This window comes from Sander vitreus, unplaced genomic scaffold (genome assembly GCF_031162955.1).
Source record: "Sander vitreus isolate 19-12246 unplaced genomic scaffold, sanVit1 ctg344_0, whole genome shotgun sequence".
NCBI classification, from domain to species: Eukaryota; Metazoa; Chordata; class Actinopteri; order Perciformes; family Percidae; genus Sander; species Sander vitreus.
The window spans coordinates 66433-87500 of record NW_027595482.1 but is presented as its reverse complement, the minus strand read 5'-3'; the positions used below and the strand labels follow the sequence as shown (position 1 = coordinate 87500).

Genomic DNA, 21068 nt, shown 5'->3' with positions numbered 1-21068 from the left:
GAACAGTTTTGTGTTTTTTAACCCTAACCCTAGTAATGACACTTTTCAGATTCCCGTTACATTAGCCATGCTGTCTCTTAGCCATGCTGTCTCTTAGCCATGCTGTCTCTCCACCACAACTGGGATCTTTTTTCTTTGCTATTTTTCTCAGTGTTATTTATCAACTAATTCTGGTTGTCAATGGACATTCAGATTATAGCCAGCGTCAACGTCTATTCTCAACTAGTTCTGGCTGTTAGTGGACGTCTAGATTATAGCCTGACAGGACATCATTTCCCAGTGTCGTTAATCAACTAATTCTGGCTGTCAATGGACATTCAAATCATGGCCTGGACGGACGGACGGGATTTCAACCTGTTTTGTACGTCCACAGAAGTTGCTTGCTCAGTGGGAAAGCTCATCCCAACTCTGGTCCCTTAATAAACGGGAGTCTCGGTTCTCTTCCAAGTGAACTAGAGTTCAGCTCACTTCAGGTGAGAACATGATCCGACCCGAACACAGGAAGAGAACCAACAGAGCATTTACTAGCCTGCAGCTTCAAACTTTCACACAATTCACATTGTTCAACTTCTTTTCAAATATTACAAACACTACAGCAGAACTAGAAAACCCAAGACGTATTAAATGTGCTCTTGCTCCATTATTTCTGAGAGCACAAGTGTCGGCGAGTTTCAGATATTCTGTCCAATAAACAGGTGACCACTTCGATCGCATGAGATGTGTTCCAGTGTTTGGTACGTTTGACAAAGTGCAGTGTGAAAGCAAACCCAACCAAATGAAAAATGCAACAATGCTGCAACTTGTGCTGCACCCCAGAATCGTCCACCGAACTACAGGTGTGAAAGCGCCCTAAGGACCCAGATCTCCTCACCACCTGCCTCCTCTAAAGAACGCACTGCTAGCAATAGCAATGAGACTGAAGCTCAGAAACTTAAAGTGTTCATATTATGCTATTTGGTGGTTTCCCTTTCCTTTATTGTGTTATATATCTTTTTGTGCATGTTATAGTTTTACAAAGTGAAAAAGCCCAAAGTCCACCCCAAAGGGACTTACCATCTCCAACAGAAAACACTGTTCACAAACTGCTCCAAACAGCTCTATTGTAGTCCAGCCTTTACTTCAGAGACAAACGCTCGTCATCTGTAACACGTTATAATGCTTGCCTCGCTACTGTCAGTGCACGCCCTCATACTCTGCTTCTGACTGGCTAGTAGTCCTTACCTAGCTACTGTCAGGACACGCCCTCATACTCTGCTTCTGACTGGCTAGTAGTCCTTACCTAGGTACTGTCAGGGCACATCCTCATACTCTGCTTCTGACTGGCTAGTAGTCCTTACCCAGGTACTGTCAGGGCACGCCCTCATACTCTGCTTCTGACTGGCTAGTAGTCCTTACCTAGGTACTGTCAGGGCACGCCCTCATACTCTGCTTCTGACTGGCTAGTAGTCCTTACCTAGGTACTGTCAGGACACACCCTCATACTCTGCTTCTGACTGGCTAGTAGTCCTTACCTAGCTACTGTCAGGGCCCTCATACTCTGCTTCTGACTGGTTAGTAGTCCTTACCTAGCTACTGTCAGGGCACGCCCTCATACTCTGCTTCTGACTGGCTAGTAGTCCTTACCTAGCTACTGTCAGGGCACGCCCTCATACTCTGCTTCTGACTGGCTAGTAGTCCTTACCTAGCTACTGTCAGGGCACGCCCTCATACTCTGCTTCTGACTGGCTAGTAGTCCTTACCTAGGTACTGTCAGGACACGCCCTCATACTCTGCTTCTGACTGGCTAGTAGTCCTTACCTAGGTACTGTCAGGGCATGTCCCCATACTCTGCTTCTGACTGGCTAGTAGTCCTTACCTAGGTACTGTCAGGGCACGCCCTCATACTCTGCTTCTGACTGGCTAGTAGTCCTTACCTAGGTACTGTCAGGGCCCCCATACTCTGCTTCTGACTGGCTAGTAGTCCTTACCTAGGTACTGTCAGGGCATGTCCCCATACTCTGCTTCTGACTGGCTAGTAGTCCTTACCTAGGTACTGTCAGGGCATGTCCCCATACTCTGCTTCTGACTGGCTAGTAGTCCTTACCTAGTTAATTCAAATTAAACTACATAAACCTATTCTGGTACAACCTGTAAATACAATTATGAACCTAAAAATGAGCATAATATGAGGTTTTTTTATAAAGTAACCACGTGAAGTTTAAGGGAACTGTCAAACTTGCCATTATTAGTCAGGATAAGGAATATGTCTAAGTAGAATGGGTAATGTAACATAGTTAGTTGTTTTAACTCAGAGTATCAAGTTTAAACAACATATAGTTAAACGACTCGTATAACTTAGCTTTTTGAGTTGAAACAAAGCTCATCTTCATATTGTGTTTACTCACGTTTCTAAGGCAGCAGGTGAACTTCCCAACTTGGGTTTTATTACAGTGCATAGTGATTCAGCCTCCCCTGATGGGTTAGGGTTACAATTAATGTGTTAAAGTGTAAGGGAATTCAAAACATTAGCATGCTATGGTTGAAATGGTTCCCAGGCTAACTGTTAGCCGGGCAGCGTGCCAGCCAGTGTGTCTGTTTGGAGGTCAACACCTTCACACTGAACTCTGCAGCTCTAACAGAGGAGGATCAAATAAGAGCAGTAGTCAGGTGGTCTGCATAGGCGTTAACTCCAAAACAATCTGGGAACTCAGGCTATATCTGCTACGTTTTGGTTTAAAAACAAATATCTTTTACCAAGTTTCCATGTTAATATAGATGGAGATTAGTTCTGCTACTGGAGCTGGGAAACGTAGCGTTGTGGATGTAGCCTTAGTCAGCCTCCCCAGAATAAACATTAATCAAACATTAACATTAACATTAATTAATTAATTAATTAATAACCTGTCTCTCTCCCCCCCTCCCTTTAGGGCAGCTCTCCCGTCTCCCCCCCCAGCCCGGCGAGCCTCGCCTGGGCTCAGCGCAGCCGCCACCAGCCGGCCAGCCTGGCGCTCCGAAAGCAAGAGGAGGAGGAGAGCAAACGCTGCAAGGCGCTATCCGACAGCTATGAGCTCTCTACGGACCTCCAGGACAAGAAGGTACAGACCATAAACCCTAACTGTTTAATATCTAAGGTACAGACCATAAACCCTAACTGTTTAATATCTAAGGTACAGACCATAAACCCTAACTGTTTAATATCTAGGCTACAGTCCATAGATATAAACCCTAATATCTAGGGTAGAGTCCATAGATATAATCCTTAACTGTTTAACCATGCCTGTGTGTGACGGTGCTTTGTGACAGGTGGAGATGCTGGAGAGGAAGTACGGCGGGCAGTTTGTGTCCCGGCGGGCGGCAAGGACGATCCAGACGGCATTCAGGCAGTACCGCATGAACAAGAACTTCGAGAGGCTTCGCAGCTCGGCCTCGGAGAGCAGGATGACCCGCCGCATCATCCTGTCCAACATGAGGATGCAGGTACACACACACACACATGCACACACACGCACACACACACACACACACACACACGCACACACACATGCACACACACTCACACACGCACGCATGCACATACACACACACACACATTATATACTTTATTTGATTCCATATTGCAAGTAAAATTTCATTAGGAATCTAATTTCCTGAACAGATTAAAACTAATTAGCACATTGTTATGAATTATACAATTCTATGGGTCCTTTTCCAAATAAACATGCTTCCTGTAGTTGCTGAGATTGAACAGTACTTTGCCAACTGTTTGGCCCCTGTTTTAAATACCCCCCCCCAATGCAAAGTCCACAGATCGCCAGCCTATGTACGTGACCTCGACTACCAAACACTAGCACAATGAGCTTGCATTTTTCCCCAAGGTTCTCAATGGTAGACAACAATGAGTCTTAGATACACACACGCATACACACATGCACACACACACATAAAGACACACACACACACACACACACACACACACAATTATAGTAAAGTATGTGTGAAGTGTCCTGAGATAACTCCTGTTAGGATCGGACACTATAAATAAAGTTTGTGTGTGTGTGTGTGTGTGTGTGTGTGTGTGTGTGCGTGCAGTACTCGTTTGATGAGCGGCATCCCCAGGGTCAGGGTTCGGCAGGTCAGCCGGGTGCAGATACCGCGGCAGACATGGACGACTCATTCTCAAAGCAGGTACACACACATGCTAATCTTCATCATTTTGCTTTTTCAATCTTTTTCTTTTTTTTTCTTGTAATAATATCTAAAACATGTCTGTAATGGGAACGAGATAAAAAAAAAAGTGCATCTCGTTCTGCAGGTGAAGTCTTTGGCCGACTCCATCGACGACTCGCTCACGTGCCAGACCGGCCGCGAAGACTCACAGGACGCCGGCGGAGATGGAGAGGAAGACGAGGAGGACGAGGAGGGAGATGAAGAGGAGGAAGAGGAGGAGGAGGATGAGGAGGAAGACGAGGATGAAGATTACAGACAGTGTGCATGGCGAAACACCACCGCTCACCCCCGCCGCGTGGCGGGCCGGCCAGGAGGCGTGCATGCCGACAGCACCGCCACTTCCTTCAGCGACGTCACGCTCTACATGGACGACGGCTGCCTCCCGTCCTCGCCGCTGTCCCGCCCACCGTCCTCGCCGCTGTCCCACCCCGCCTCCAGCTCCGACACGGAGTACTGGGGGGGGGGAGGCGGGCGAGGGGTGGGGAGGGAGGACAGCCGGGAGACGGAGGGAGGCAGCGGCGCCGCAAGCCGGAGGAGCAGCACGCCGTGCACCGAGTGTCGGGGGGAGTACAGAGGGAGGGCAGGGGGGGGAGGGGGGGGGGGACACCTCCCCGTCCTGACCATCGAACCGCCCAGTGACAGCTCCGTGGACATGAGTGACAGGTAGGGCTGCTTGATGCTCGAGATGTTATGAACCCACCCATATCCTCAGAGGGATTCATTCAGTTTCACCTGTTCATGTTTTTAGGGAGAGGGAGATCAACTACGGTCCGTTACACCACTACTGTAAATTCAACCTCACTAACAATTTATTGATCAGTATAAAATGTATTTAAAAGTAGAACAATTTACACTTCATAAGGTTTTGTGTTTATAACATGGGGTTTATGATCCGGATTGACTTGTCGTTCGGACTTTGAGAAGCCCTGCACTAAACTAACGATATGCCCAACGTTACGTGTGTTAGCTTAACTTACAGACAGATAGTTAGGCTAAAACTGACTTGGTAACTAAATGTTTGCTGCAACGTAACGTCTGACATAACACAAGCTTAGTGTCTCTCCATTCTCTCTGCTGATTCCTCACGTCCGTTTCTTTGGTCTTCATAAAAACTCAGTTTTTGGGGTCGGCAGCTTCTAAAAACTGAAGTTCTGGGTCTTGACCCTGTTGGTAGTGAATATCAGCACACAGCAGCTTCTAGACATGTTTCTGTTGTTGTCTAGCAGACAGAATAGAAGAGGAGGAAACCTTCACACAGTACAAGTCAACGGAGAGAGGAGAGATGTTTCCCCCTCTGATGGGCGTGGCTTTCAGAGTATGAAGCGATGCGTCTCTATTAATGTATATATTAAATGTTGAAAGAGTCCGCTGCTTTACGCTCTTCATGTCTGGAACAAGATTCAAGACTCCCTTTATTGTCACTCAGCAAAACACACAAATGTAAAGCATGAATGAAATTACATTCTTTAACGTGAGCTTTTGTTGTTCAGGTCGGAGCGCGGCTCCATCGGACGGCTGGTGTACGAGCAGGAGGCGCCGGGCGGAGAGCAGGAGAGGAGGGGGGGGGGAGGCGACGGAGAGAGCGGCGAGGATGAGCGAGGAGGCGGAGGAGGAGGGAGCAGCGAGGCCGACTCTCCGCAAGGAACCATCAAACACAAACCAAACGGCCGCTCGGTCGCCACGGCACAGGGACAAACACGCAGCCCCGCCAGCGCCCCGCTAGCCATGCCGTCGGCGCGAGCACTGCCGCCACACCCACTGCCGCCACACCCACTGCCTCACCCCCATCCCCACCCCCACCCACCGCCCATCCCCCACCTCCCCACCATCCTCCACCACCACGCGCAGTTTAGCACGCCACACATCCTGCACATGCACCACGTGCACGGCGGCCCGTACGTCCCACACCCTCAACACTTCTCCCAGCACCACTACCACCACCTGCACCACCAACCCTTCCCCCACGGCTACCCAGAAGCCCCCTCTTCCCCGCTGCCCTCCCCTGTCCCTCCGCTCACGCCGCTGCCACCGCCGCTCACGCCCTCGCCGCTCTCCTCGTCCTCCTCCAACATGGAGGCGCAGCACCACCCGCTGCTGCATCACCACCTGCTCTGCTCCGACGGAGACAACGAGAGCGTCAACTCCACCACCACCAACTCCAACGACGACACCACCGTCAACAACTGCAGCTCCGGCTCCTCGTCCCGGGACAGCCTGCGGGAGCCGGCGGGCGGGGCCACAGCGGGAAAACAGACCTATCAGAGAGAGAGCCGCCACAGCTGGGACTCCCCCGCCTTCAACAACGACGTGGTGCAGCGCCGGCAGTACCGCATCGGACTCAACCTCTTCAACAAGTACGTACGAGTGTGTTTGTCTGAACCTGAGCATAATAATCCCTCACTTAACAAGCAATATATTCCAGCTGCTATTACGATCTTTTTAAACCAATATCTTAAGATATGTAACAATGTAAAAATAATGTGATGTCAAATTCACATGATCAAAAGCCGTCTTGGTTCATCTTTCCACTGTTCCAACAATCACCACTCTGGTTTGGTTGAAATAAACCCTTAATTCACCCATTTACATGAGGAGATATGCTGGCTCTATACACGCTAAAAGTCCTGATTATTTACATGGAGTCTGGTGGAGATATGCTGGCTCTATACACGCTAAAAGTCCTGATTATTTACATGGAGTCTGGTGGGTTTTGGTAAACTAAAAGGATCTTACTCTTTAACTAAAAGGTCTATCTCTGTAGGGATCCATCCCATAATGTTGTCAGACACTTAGAATAATAATCTGAGTCTGTCAGCAGCAACAACAGAACTTTTAGTGGACGCTAACTGCTGCTGAACATTAGTCCTGTAGGGTAACATTACAACTTAGTTCTTGTTTAATACTGGATCAGTTTCAGAGATTGTTGTTCCATCAGACACAAACATGGAGACATAGAGTCCACGTTGGAAATTAGTGAAGTAACCCTTTAAGATGTGTTACAAGACATTCTTGATAGATAAGACAAACATGGTTGCCATATTTCGTCAAAGGTTTCAGTTTAATATTGTTTTATATCTGCATGTCTTGTCTGGGCTGCAGGAAGCCGGAGAAGGGGATCCAGTACCTGATTGAGCGAGGCTTTGTGTCGGACACGCCGGTGGGCATCGCCAGGTTCATCCTGGAGAGGAAAGGGCTGAGCCGCCAGATGATCGGAGAGTTCCTGGGCAGCCGGTCGCAGTTCAACAAGGACGTTCTTGAGTGAGTGTGCCTTTGGCGTTTGTTACTGACGCAAAAAGTTTTCTTTTGGCGTCACTGTTTGACGCTTTGGGACGCTTAACTGACATGCGGCACAAGAACGGGACAGTTAAGTTTAGGAAAAGATGGTGGGTGGGGTTAAAACATTTAAGTTTTAGTGACACATGGGACAGGAACGGGACATGAACCCCACTTGTCTCTCTACATACTACTCTCTACTGTTGTCATTCTACATACTACTCTCTACTGTTGTCTCTCTACATACTACTCTCTACTGTTGTCATTCTACATACTACTCTCTACTGTTGTCATTCTACATACTACTCTCTACTGTTGTCTCTCTACATACTACTCTCTACTGTTGTCTCTCTACATACTACTCTCTACTGTTGTCTCTCTACATACTACTCTCTACTGTTGTCTCTCTACATACTACTCTCTACTGTTGTCTCTCTACATACTACTCTCTACTGTTGTCTCTTCATACTACTCTCTACTGTTGTCATTCTACATACTACTCTCTACTGTTATCTCTCTACATACTACTCTCTACTGTTGTCTCTCTACATACTACTCTCTACTGTTGTCTCTCTACATACTACTCTCTACAGTTGTCGTTCTACATACTACTCTCTACTGTTGTCTCTCTTCATACTACTCTCTACTGTTGTCTCTCTACATACTACTCTCTACTGTTGTCATTCTACATACTACTCTCTACTGTTGTCTCTCTACATACTACTCTCTACTGTTGTCTCTCTACATACTACTCTCTACTGTTGTCTCTCTACATACTACTCTCTACTGTTGTCTCTCTACATACTACTCTCTACTGTTATCTCTCTACATACTACTCTCTACTGTTGTCTCTCTACATACTACTCTCTACTGTTGTCTCTCTACATACTACTCTCTACTGTTGTCTCTTCATACTACTCTCTACTGTTGTCTCTCTTCATACTACTCTCTACTGTTGTCTCTCTACATACTACTCTCTACTGTTGTCTCTCTACATACTACTCTCTACTGTTGTCTCTTCATACTACTCTCTACTGTTGTCTCTCTTCATACTACTCTCTACTGTTGTCTCTCTACATACTACTCTCTACTGTTGTCTCTCTACATACTACTCTCTACTGTTGTCTCTCTACATACTACTCTCTACTGTTGTCTCTCTACATACTACTCTCTACAGTTGTCGTTCTACATACTACTCTCTACTGTTGTCTCTCTTCATACTACTCTCTACTGTTGTCTCTCTACATACTACTCTCTACTGTTGTCATTCTACATACTACTCTCTACTGTTGTCTCTCTACATACTACTCTCTACTGTTGTCTCTCTACATACTACTCTCTACTGTTATCTCTCTACATACTACTCTCTACTGTTGTCTCTCTACATACTACTCTCTACTGTTATCTCTCTACATACTACTCTGTACTGTTATCTCTCTACATACTACTCTCTACTGTTGTCTCTCTACATACTACTCTCTACTGTTGTCTCTTCATACTACTCTCTACTGTTGTCTCTCTTCATACTACTCTCTACTGTTGTCTCTCTACATACTACTCTCTACTGTTGTCTCTCTACATACTACTCTCTACTGTTGTCTCTCTACATACTACTCTCTACTGTTGTCTCTCTACATACTACTCTCTACTGTTGTCTCTCTACATACTACTCTCTACTGTTATCTCTCTACATACTACTCTCTACTGTTGTCTCTCTACATACTACTCTCTACAGTTGTCGTTCTACATACTACTCTCTACTGTTGTCTCTCTTCATACTACTCTCTACTGTTGTCTCTCTACATACTACTCTCTACTGTTGTCTCTCTACATACTGCTTTCTACTGTTGTCTCTGTACATACTACTTTCTACCGTTGTCTCTTCATACTCCTCTCTACATATTACTCTCTACTGTTGTCTCTCTACATACTATTCTCTACTGTTGTCTCTCTACATACTACTATTTCCGGTTGTCTCTCTTAATACTACATCATCTTACGATCAAGCTGCTGCTCTGCCCGGTGTGTTCCCTACAGACACTAAAGGGGGATTTTTGTGTCGGTATCTGACGCTGAGAGACACTGACCAAGCGTCAGTATTTTACGAGTTGGGAGTGAGAGAGGGGTGCCCAGAGCGACAGCCCCATATGTTTTTTGTAAGGTTACCACGTATAGCATCAGCGTCATCTGGCTCATTTCCTGTAGTTTCTGTAACGTTAACGTCTACTGCAGTGTCACTCAAAATGGCAGTAACTTTAGTGGCAGGCTTACCAAAACACTGAAAGTTAGGTTTGCTTTTGTTTTATATCTCCTATAGTCTATAGTGATTCACATTAGTTAATTTCAAATTTCAAATTTGCACCATTGTTGTTCCTAAGTGACTCGCAACACAGATGGTGAAAGTTCTGTCACAAAACAATCATCGTTACGTGTCATTGCGCTTTTGTAAGTGGGTATATGGAAATCCTTGACCTGTCCTAGTGGGTATACAGCATATACCTGTGTATCACATAGACTTTACCACTGGTTATGGTAGCATTTTCAGCTTACAAACTCATGCAGTGTAAATTGAGACAGTGGTATTTCAGGTCTCATTCATGTTAAAGCCCAATATGTTTGTGGTTTTTTGACTCTGTTTTCCTGTTAGGGTGTTGTTGTTTTATAATCTAGTTATGACGGTATACTGTTAGTTTGTTCTTTCTGCATCATGTTATTACGTTTGGGAATGAACAGCTGATGTTGTGGAGGGTCTGGGCATCAATAAGTTAGTAAATGGGATGTGGCCAGACGAGAAGCATGTGGTCAGTTTTATCAGAAAATGATGTACGGTGATTGAGTAAAAGAGCCCATTCTTCCAATGTATAAAACGAACACACAGAGGTGGGCAGTTGTGTGAAAACATTTTTTTTTTTTCCTTGCCAATTACATTTAATCGAGAAAGCCAACCACTTATGTTTTATAGATATTTGGGGGTTGCACTGGTCATTGGGGGATTGTAACCTCCCCATCCCCCCGGTAATTTATGCCGTCCACACACACAGGGAAGACATTGTTGAAGAAACAACACACCTAAAGGCACTGACACATGGCCGTCGGACAGTCTGGCGAGGTCGGTGACTCGAGTCTGTTCGGTGTGTCCGTGCCGTCGTCCGTTGGAGGAGCCGTCGGCCTTCATTTTGGCCGACCTGACATGTTCAGTTGGAGACAGGGCAGTCGGGACTCACCCCGAAATGGCGAGCGGATGAGCCTCTCAAAATCTGATGAAAATCTTTTAAACTAACCTTTGTTAATCTGAAATGAAGACAGATTCAGCAACTGCACGGCCTATTTCTCTCTTAAAATGTTTTCAGAAACACATTTCGGTGAACTATTTTAGTCCAATATGAGATCATATTCTGAATGAGACGCCATGACAGTCTGACTGTGAATTTCCGGAGAAAAAAGACCCACGTGACGCGTTCGTTCTATCAGCTGCCAGTTTTCATTTTCTGGGAAACAATACAGAGAAGCGCTGCCTGCTGCTATGGAGACGTATTACGTGCAGAGCGTACACTCAAGTCAGCGTCGCCAACCAACGGTTGGCCGTCTGGTTGGTGTGTAAGGGTCTACTTGAGTTTGGTCAGGCGGACATATTTTTCTGTCTGTGCTGAGGTGTTTGGGTTCATGATATATAGGTAAGCCTCGGTGATTACGGCGCCTTGTTTCTATTGAAGATTCAGCTAAAGTTAACACCTCCAGCATGAGTTGAAATACTCCTTCAGACAGACAGGAACACAAACATACATTGTGGTTAAACTGTTCTGCTTAATCCTAAATCTCCTTGATGGAAACTTTCATTTAATGTTTCTGTCTAAGTCATCAAAGTCTCCCGAACTTCTTTAAAAGATGAGACAGGACTCAGCACAGTTTCTTTAACACTGAGATATAATATATAAAATAACAAGGTCACAAACTCTGTGTAAAGAAATGGTTCTAAATCCTGTCTCAGTCTTTAACCCTTGTGTTGTCCTTGGGTCTGATTTTACCCATTTTATATCAGAAACATAGGTTTCTTACAACCAAATTGCCCCCAAATAACTAGAATGTATGCATGTACGTTGTATGGAACCCATAGAACATATACATCCATGCATCCATGTTGTTTTATTTAATTTCACAGCATTTGAAAAACATTTTTTAAATGTTTTCAAAACAGCATCCTGACCAAACTTTGATTCACTCAACATCATCTGATCTTAACTATTCTATTAGTCAAAATAATTCATAATTTCAGCTTTTTTTCCAAAGTAAAAAATTAGGTATAATGCCATTTAAATTAGGTTTATTGACCATGAACAAAAACAAGTGTTGAAAAGAGGGACAAAAACATTTTAAAAAAGCGCAAAAAGCATAAAAAAGTGACAAAATGTCAGAAAAAGTTCCAAAGAAAGCGCATTTTTCAATTTTGACCCAGAATGACAAGTTCATGGCAGACGGTGAAGACAACACAACGGTTAGCCCTCCTGTTGTCCTCGGGTCTAATTTGACCCATTTTTGAAAAGTTTCTATATCAGAAATTTTGGGTTTCTTTCAACCAAATTGTCAAAAATAATAACATGGATGGTTCCATACAACGCTCTTCACAAGTAACATAAATGATCAGGTCACTACTTTCATTGAATTTGGGTGTTTTATTCAATTTTATAGCATCTGAAAATAAATTCATAAAAGAATGTCAAAAAAAGCTTCAAAAACGCAGAAATAATCAACAAAAACATCAGGAAAAGCGACAAAAGTGTCGAAAAGTCGACCGAAACGTTAGAAATAAGTTTGAATTGTAAATCTTGACCCAGAAAAACAAAACGTTGCATGGTCGACGGGAAGACAACACAAGGGTTAGGTGCGAGGGGACGAGTCAGCTGGGAGTTTAGAGAGGTTTAGACCCTTTAAAACCACCACAAATTCCGGCAAAAGTTAAAGAAAAAATTGAGTAAAAGAACTTTGTGACTTGTGTGAGAGTTAAGCTGACGCTGATCCGTGTTCTCTGGTTCTGCAGCTGTGTTCTGGACGAGATGGATTTCTCCGGGATGGATCTGGACGATGCTCTGAGGAAGTTCCAGGCTCAGATTAAAGTTCAGGGTGAAGCTCAGCGGGTGGAGCGGCTGGTGGAGGCCTTCAGGTACTGAACTGCGCCGCAGGTTTGATTCCCAGAGAGGATGCAGTTAAGGGGTCCCACTAAGATCTTATTTAGTAGCTAAAACAGTATGTGAGATTTTTAGAATGTCTGAAACCTTAATATGAAACCAAATGTTGGTGAATTGCATGCTATTTACAGTGAAATATATCCCAGTATGCAAACACTGGACACTACGCCGGCATAAATATCCCACAATGCAATGTAGTAACGACAGCGTTCATAACTAGGGTCAGGTACCGACACCTGGTGCTAATACGGCACCAGTGCCTTTACAACCGGTATCTACCGGACCAAATAGTAAGGCGGATTTCGCTGCCTCATTTCGGTGCCAATGAAATGCCAGCGCTGCCCTCTGATGCTCTGAAATGGACGTTAGAGGGAACAGAAGCATCGCTGCATGTGACGCTAGTTAACACTATACTTGACAGCAGCTAACGTTAGCCTAGCGTTAGCTAGCAGCTGGATTAAACAAGGTTAACATGCTGACAGCTAACGTTAAACTGTGTGACTGTATTTCCCTGTAGAGGATTCCAACAGTCTGACTGCAGCTGCCGCTGTCTGAAAAACAACACAGACGGTGCGTTCACTTGAAACTTGCCTCGCCAGCCTCGTGGTGCATTCAAAGTTATTGTAAAATACTCTATTTCCATCCATGGTGGTTGTTTTTGTCGTTTAACAGGAATTTACGGGTGAAATAAGTTTTAGTTATTACATTTTTAATAAATCATTTAATTTTGACTAGAGGTGCAACGATGAATTGATTAATCGATTAGTTTTTTTTTTTTTATTAAAAAAATAAGATTTCTCTGATTCCAGCTTGTTAAATGTGAATATCTTCTAGTTTCTTCTCTCCTCTGTGACAGTAAACTGAATATCTTTGAGTTTTGGACAAAACAAGACATTTGAGGACGTCCTCTTAGGCTTTGGGAAACACTGATCCATATTTTTCACCATGTTTTGACATTTTTATAGATCAAACAACTAACAGATTAATCGACTATGAAAATAGTTGAAGCCCTAATTTTGACCATATGGCCTTAGCAATAAACAAGCCGTTCTTTAATGTCGCCGACTGTCGTTTTCTGCTCCTTTTTTTCTTTTTAAAATGCATACATATCTTTTTAAATCTTTTTAAAAGTATCGTTTTAACACCGGTATCAGTAAACACCCAAACAATACCCAACCCATATATATCCCACAATGCAATGTAACAACAACGTTCATAACAGACAAACGGACAGAAACCAGGCAGCTCTGGAACGTCAGAAGCGAGAAGAATTTACATTTCTACATTTAAAATCTACGATTTTGTCACCTGCGACTGTTGGTCTAGTAAGATGCCTTTTTCAGTAATTTAAGCGTTATCTGGCGATGCCGCTAGAGCCGAGGTCGGCAAGGGTTACTATGGTTACGCCTCTCCAAACCGGCAAGGAGGCTCTCAAGAAGTGACGTTGAAAATCACAGCTCAGTGCGTAGAAAAAGGTACACACTGCTGTTTATTTACACAAAAGTACAGTATGAGTCACACACCACACGTCCCAGAGAGGATCCGGTGAAGGTTTCTGATGTTTCCTCCGTTCTCTCTCTCTGTCTCTGCAGTCAGCGGTACTGTGTCTGTAACCCGGTGTTGATCCGGCAGTTCCAGAATCCAGACACCATCTTCATCCTGGCCTTCGCCATCATCCTCCTCAACACGGACATGTACAGCCCCAATGTCAAGCCAGAGAGGAAGATGAAGTTGGAGGACTTCATCAAGAACCTGCGGGGTCAGTCACTGCATCTTCTCTTGTAGTCACGCATTTCTGTTAAACGTCCCATGGCATGATTTCACTTTATGAGGTATTGTAACATTAATATGAGTTCCCCCAGCCTGCCTATGGTTCCCCAGTGGCTAGAAATGGTGATAGGTGTAAACTCCACCTTGCCCCCTCTCTCCTCCTCAATAGCATTTAAAGCTACAGACACAGAAATGGCACATCCTAAGGAAAGCTCAATGTGGGACTGGCTCTATAAAAGAGACTTCAGATACAGTATTAGGGGACCACTAAGGTCTATATAAAGAGACTTCAGATACAGTATTAGGGGACCACTAAGGTCTATATAAAAGAGACTTCAGATACAGTATTAGGGGACCACTAAGGTCTATATAAAAGAGACTTCAGATACAGTATTAGGGGACCACTAAGGTCTATATAAAAGAGACTTCAGATACAGTATTAGAGGGACCACTAAGGTCTATATAAAAGAGACTTCAGATACAGTATTAGGGGACCACTAAGGTCTATATAAAAGAGACTTCAGATACAGTATTATGGGACCACTAAGGCCTATATAAAAGAGACTTCAGATACAGTATTAGGGGACCACTAAGGCCTCTATAAAAGAGACTTCAGATACAGTATTAGGGGACCACTAAGGCCTATATAAAAGAGACTTCAGATACAGTATTAGGGGACCACTAAGGTCTATATAAAAGAGACTTCAGATACAGTATTAGGGGACCACTAAGGCCTCTATAAAAGAGACTTCAGATACAGCATTAGGGGACCACTAAGGTCTATATAAAAGAGACTTCAGATACAGTATTAGGGGACCACTAAGGCCTCTATAAAAGAGACTTCAGATACAGTATTAGGGGACCACTAAGGCCTATATAAAAGAGACTTCAGATACAGTATTAGGGGACCACTAAGGCCTATATAAAAGAGACTTCAGATACAGTATTAGGGGACCACTAAGGCCTATATAAAAGAGACTTCAGATACAGTATTAGGGGACCACTAAGGCCTATATAAAGAGACTTCAGATACAGTATTAGGGGACCACTAAGGCCTCTATAAAAGAGACTTCAGATACAGTATTAGGGGGACCACTAAGGCCTATATAAAAGAGACTTCAGATACAGTATTAGGGGACCACTAAGGCCTATATAAAAGAGACTTCAGATACAGTATTAGGGGACCACTAAGGCCTCTATAAAAGAGACTTCAGATACAGTATTAGGGGACCACTAAGGCCTATATAAAAGAGACTTCAGATACAGTATTAGGGGACCACTAAGGCCTCTATAAAAGAGACTTCAGATACAGTATTAGGGGACCACTAAGGCCTATATAAAAGAGACTTCAGATACAGTATTAGGGGACCACTAAGGCCTATATAAAAGAGACTTCAGATACAGTATTAGGGGACCACTAAGGCCTATATAAAAGAGACTTCAGATACAGTATTAGGGGACCACTAAGGTCTATATAAAAGAGACTTCAGATACAGTATTAGGGGACCACTAAGGCCTATATAAAAGCATCCAAAAAGCAGCATGTCATAGGACCTTTAACCAATCACAATGGTCTTGGGTGGTGCTGAGCTCCAGACACAGCAACGGGGGCTCTGCTAAATAGTCTCAGGAAGGAACTTGTTTTGGTGGAACATTTGCACCCCGCTAAAAAAAACTCCTCATCCGATATTAAATGAAGTTAACTGTTCACACTCACAGTACCGTGAGATATTTAAATGAGCTGATACATGGTTAAACCTGATTATCTCTTACCAGTGTATCTCTGTGTGTACTTCGTCCACAGCAATCCCACCAATCAGTCCCAAAACCTCCCAGTTAGAGAGGAAATGACCTAAACATATTCTTAGTAAATCTTTACAATCATTCCCTGAAAGAACCAATCAGGTCTGTCTTGTTGAACCGTCCACATCTTCTACTAAACTTGATATTTTTAGTGTGTAGCTCGCTAGCTACAAGTTAGTTGTTGTTTCCTGAAGAGAAGGAGTTTGAGAACAGAAACACACGGAGAGAGAGGAAGGGGAGGGGCATCCAGAAATGAACTGTGGTTGAGTCGGCCCAGAAACAAATGTAGAAACAGGAGGCAGCGGGAAAAAAACAGGAAAATAAGTAAAAGTCTAATTTACAAACTTTACAAGAGCAGCCCGCGCTGGGATTGGTATCCCGCGGGAGCAGGCGGTTTTTAACGTTGCTGCGACTAGGTAAAAATGTGAAATAAATAACTGACGTTATTATTATTCTAATTATTATTATATCACGTTGCCCTGATTAGACTAGAATAACTATAGGCCTAATTAACATTTATATTAACTAATTATTGCACAACTTGCAGAACGGAATTCGCTACATATCACTGACAGGTATGCAAATCTTTATTAGTAAGTAAAATAATGTGTGTCTCTCAGGAAGAGACAAGAATTATAGATATATAGATTATAGATTATAGTTTATCAATCTAATGTTTGCCTAGTCTTGCTTTGCCAGTCCTTCTTCCACAGCGCTGCAGAGGAGGGTCTGGCTAGTCCACACAGCATTACTGGATGGGAGAACAACCTGCTCTGGTTTATTGGCATTTCTTTAAACCAATCACAATCATCTTGGGCGGTGCTAAGCTCTGCAGCAAGCCGCTGTAAAATAGTCGTGCAACAGAAAACTCAGATTGGACAGATAGTCTAGCTAGCTGTCTGGATTTACCCTGCAGAGATCTGAGGAGCAGTTAACCATAGTCCTCACAAATCCACCAGAGGTTAGAACGCCAACACAGAGACAGAGGAAGGGAAGCGTCAAGGATATAGACAAATGTTTGCCGTGCTGGCAGGACCCAAAACACACACTGTGGGAATGGCTGGTGATGGTCTGAGAAAAGAGACAAAAACATTATGGGAAAAAAACGTCAGAACAAATTGTGAAAGAACGTCAGATAAAGGCAACAAAAACTCAGAAGAAAAAACTCCAGAAAGGCGACACAAACAATCAAAACAGTTGTCTAAGTGTATGTATGTGTGTCTGTGTGTGTGTGTGTGTGTGTGTGTGTGTGTGTGTGTGTGTGTGTGTGTGTGTGTGTGTGTGTGTGTGTGTGTGTGTGTGTGTGTGTGTGTGTGTCTGTGTGTGTGTCTGTGTGTGTGTGTGTGTGTGTGTGTGTGTGTGTGTGTGTGTGTGTGTGTGTGTGTGTGTGTGTGTGTGTGTGTGTGTGTGTGTCTGTGTGTGTGTGTGTGTGTGTGTGTGTGTGTGTGTGTGTGTGTCTGTGTGTGTGTGTCTGTGTGTGTGTGTGTGTGTGTGTGTGTGTGTTTTCCGTCAGGCGTTGATAACGGTCAGGACATCCCCAGAGATCTGCTGCTCGCCATCTACGGAAGGATCCAGAAATGGGAGCTGCGGACCAACGACGACCACGTGTCTCAGGTGCAGGCGGTGGAGAGGATGGTGGTCGGAAAGAAGCCGGTAAGACCCGCAAACATCTGGACAAGACCTGCAAACATCTGGACACATAGTCTGAAGTTACTGTGTGTGGGTAACTCCAGCTGTCAGATCCATGGGATGCAGCTATGGAGATGGCAGTTAGGTTTAGGAACACAATGGTAGTTTGAGTTAAAACACTTGTTTCCTGGGTGAAAGTATTAAAATATATTATTATATTAGCCTAGATTTTGCTAGAGTTAGCGTAACTTTGCGTAGCTGCATCCCTTCTAGCCACAACAGTGGTGGAATGTAACTGAGTACATTTACTCCATTACTTGAGTCCAAATGTTGAGGTACTTGTTCTTTGTGATGTGAGTCTTTGCTTTTCATGCCACTTTCTACTTCTACTCCACTACATTTCAGAGAGAAATATTGTACTTTTTACTTCATGTGTGTGTGTGTGTGTGTGTGTGTGTGTGTGTGTGTGTGTGTGTGTTTTGCAGGTGCTGTCTCTGCCTCACCGCAGGTTGGTGTGCTGCTGTCAGCTGTTCGAGGTTCCCGATCCGAACCGAGGTCAGCGGAGCGGCGTCCACCAGAGAGAAGTCTTCCTGTTCAACGACCTGCTCATGGTAATCTATGCTTACTGCGTGCGTGCGTGCATGCGTGCTTGCGTGTGCGTTTGTGCGTAATGTTAAGCACTGTAATCAGTATGTATTCTAGTATTTATAACTGTCAGCAGCATATGGAAACAGGTGTTCATGTCTTGAAAAAAAATGTCTTTCTGTTCTTCTTCATTCCATGACGTTTTTATCTTGCCTCTCTTTCCTCGTCCTCAGGTGACGAAGATCTTCCAGAAGAAGAAGAGTTCAGTCACGTACAACTTCAGACAATCGTTTCCTTTGGTGGACATGCAGGTCCACACCTTCCAGAACACCTGTAAGCACCGCCAGCTCTCTGTTTCTCTGTCTCTCAATTTCAGGAAATCAATATTGCCAAAGTGTCAAGGATAATATAATTTAAAAATGAGATTATAATGAATACATGCATACAATTCATTGAGTAAACTGAAATATATGAATTTATGGAAGAAAAAAATCATAGTGAAAAAAACTCTCTCTCTCGTCCATCTGCTCCCTCCATCTGTCTCAGCTTCTCTCCGTTTTATTTTTCATATCTATTTATTTTTTGCACCCGCTCAACTCTCTATTTTTACCCCTCAACACACACACACACACACACATGCACGCACATGCACACGCACACACACACACACACTGCTGTGTTTTGGTTTAAATATGAATATCTTCTGCTGTGTTTCCACCTGGCGTCTGTCTACAGTACTGCAGCGTCTCCGAGCCTCTAAAACTTTAACATTTGGAAACAGTTTAAACTTCAGGATGCTCTGTAGTCTGGACGCAGACGGAGACATTTGGAAATGAGGACACATGTCACTCAGTCTAATCGGTTGTGCAACTGAATCACACGTGGGACAAAAATTGGAGACTCTGTTCCAGTTGGAAAATGTTCTCAACAATCTGTAAATAATTAGCCAGGTGGACACCAGACCCACTCTCAGTTGTTACTGAGAGTGGGTCTGGGGAAGGTTCATTCACAGCCCATTGGATAGTCAGACGCAATCTGACGCAACGACGCTTCGGTGGCCGCCATGTTGAATGTACACAAGAAGCTATCGTCATTGTGTAAAGCCCGCCTCAATGGTTGTGATTGGTGCCTCCATTTGGAAAAATTGGAAATGGGCTTGAATGGGCTCTTGGCCAGACGGACTTGCAGAGCAAATCTCAAATTTGCCGGAAGTTGGTCAGGGTTTTCCCAGGTTAGTAAATAATCAACAAAAACTTTCCTCTATGATTCCAGAAATGTTGCTCTGTCTGCCAGCCTCTTCTTTAAATGTTCCTCAGTCAGGACAGAAACAGCAGCAGCAGCAGCAGCAGTAGCAGCAGCATATCACAGGATTTCCTAAATATATGATGTGAAAACGTTCTGAACTTAACTGCCGTGGCCGTAGCTGCATCCTGATTTCTGCTGCAACCTAATTTCCCTACGGGGGTTAGGGTTATTCAATGAACCAATAAAGTAAAAACTAAAAAAGCTTCTAGCTCCAATCGTTAGTTCAGCTCTTTTCAATAAAGATGTTTATGAGCATTTCAGCTAAAGGAATCTCTCCTGTTTTCTGTTAATATTTTATATGACATTGTGTCACATTACAAGGTCGACATTATTCTGATGTTTGTGTCGCCTCCGAGCTGCAGTGCTGGTTGTGTATGTGTTGTTGTTGTTGTTTGTGTTGTTGACTGCTCTGGTTCTCCAGTTGGAGCTAAATGGGACGCAGCGTCCTGCGGTGATGACTGTGACCGGAACAGATTGTCCGTATGATTCATCAGCACAATCTTACATCAGCTGCCGGAGTGTGTGTGTGTGTGTGTGTGTGTGTGTGTGTGTGTGTGTGTGTGTGTGTGTGTGTGTGTTTTTGTATAATGTGGGAGGAAGGTAAGGTGTTTGTGTGACAACTTATTTTCGTGGTCATATCACAATAATATTTTCTAAACTGTATAACATACAGAAGCAAAGGAGTCGTATCAAACGATAAACGATAAATCTTTAAAAGAAAAGAAAGCCCTGGTTCTTTCATTCAGAGACTCAGACATCAAAATCTGATGTTAAAATTCATGTTAGATCGCTGAAATCTATTTTTTCTGTCAAATCATCTCATCTACTGTCGGCCAACAATACGGGTCAGCTGTTCATCTCTTCGAGATTAGTAATCTATACTTACTGCGTGTGTGCGTGTGTGTGTGTCTGTGTGTGTGTGTGTGTGTATTTGTGTGCGTGTGTGCATGTGTGTGTGTGTGTGTGTGTGTGTGCGTGTGTGTGTGTGTGTGTTTTCTTCAGACTACCCCCACGGGATCCGGCTGACGTCGGCGAACCCCGGCGGAGAGAGGAAGGTGCTGATCGTCTTCACGGCGCCGAGCCAGCAGGACCGCGCTCGCTTCACGTCGGACCTGCGAGAGAGCATTGCTGAGGTCCAGGACATGGAGAAGTACCGCGTCGAGTGTGAGTGTCCTCACCGGAGCAGCTCATCTGCTGAAATAGTTGGCTAAAAGTACTGACTAAACAGTGGAAACTTCACCCCAAGTATTACATAGTAGTAGTAGGAGTAGGAGTAGTAGTAGTACTAGTACTAGTAGCAGTAGTAGTAGTAGG

At 44.1% G+C, this 21068-nt stretch overlaps 1 protein-coding gene across 1 annotated transcript in view; it reads left to right on the top strand.

The window, feature by feature from the left end:
• LOC144513772 (IQ motif and SEC7 domain-containing protein 1-like) overlaps window positions 1-21068 on the top strand; it is a 36774-nt gene that overhangs the window by 7715 nt on the left and 7991 nt on the right. Inside the window, exons 3-16 of the mRNA XM_078244954.1 lie at window positions 2907-3074; window positions 3283-3456; window positions 4069-4164; window positions 4292-4403; window positions 4464-4869; window positions 5697-5739; window positions 5833-6560; window positions 7306-7464; window positions 12515-12637; window positions 14255-14421; window positions 17749-17888; window positions 18350-18475; window positions 18683-18782; window positions 20757-20918. Coding sequence (XP_078101080.1) covers window positions 2907-3074; window positions 3283-3456; window positions 4069-4164; window positions 4292-4403; window positions 4464-4869; window positions 5697-5739; window positions 5833-6560; window positions 7306-7464; window positions 12515-12637; window positions 14255-14421; window positions 17749-17888; window positions 18350-18475; window positions 18683-18782; window positions 20757-20918 — 2704 coding nt within the window. The remainder of the gene's footprint in view (window positions 1-2906; window positions 3075-3282; window positions 3457-4068; window positions 4165-4291; window positions 4404-4463; window positions 4870-5696; window positions 5740-5832; window positions 6561-7305; window positions 7465-12514; window positions 12638-14254; window positions 14422-17748; window positions 17889-18349; window positions 18476-18682; window positions 18783-20756; window positions 20919-21068) is intronic.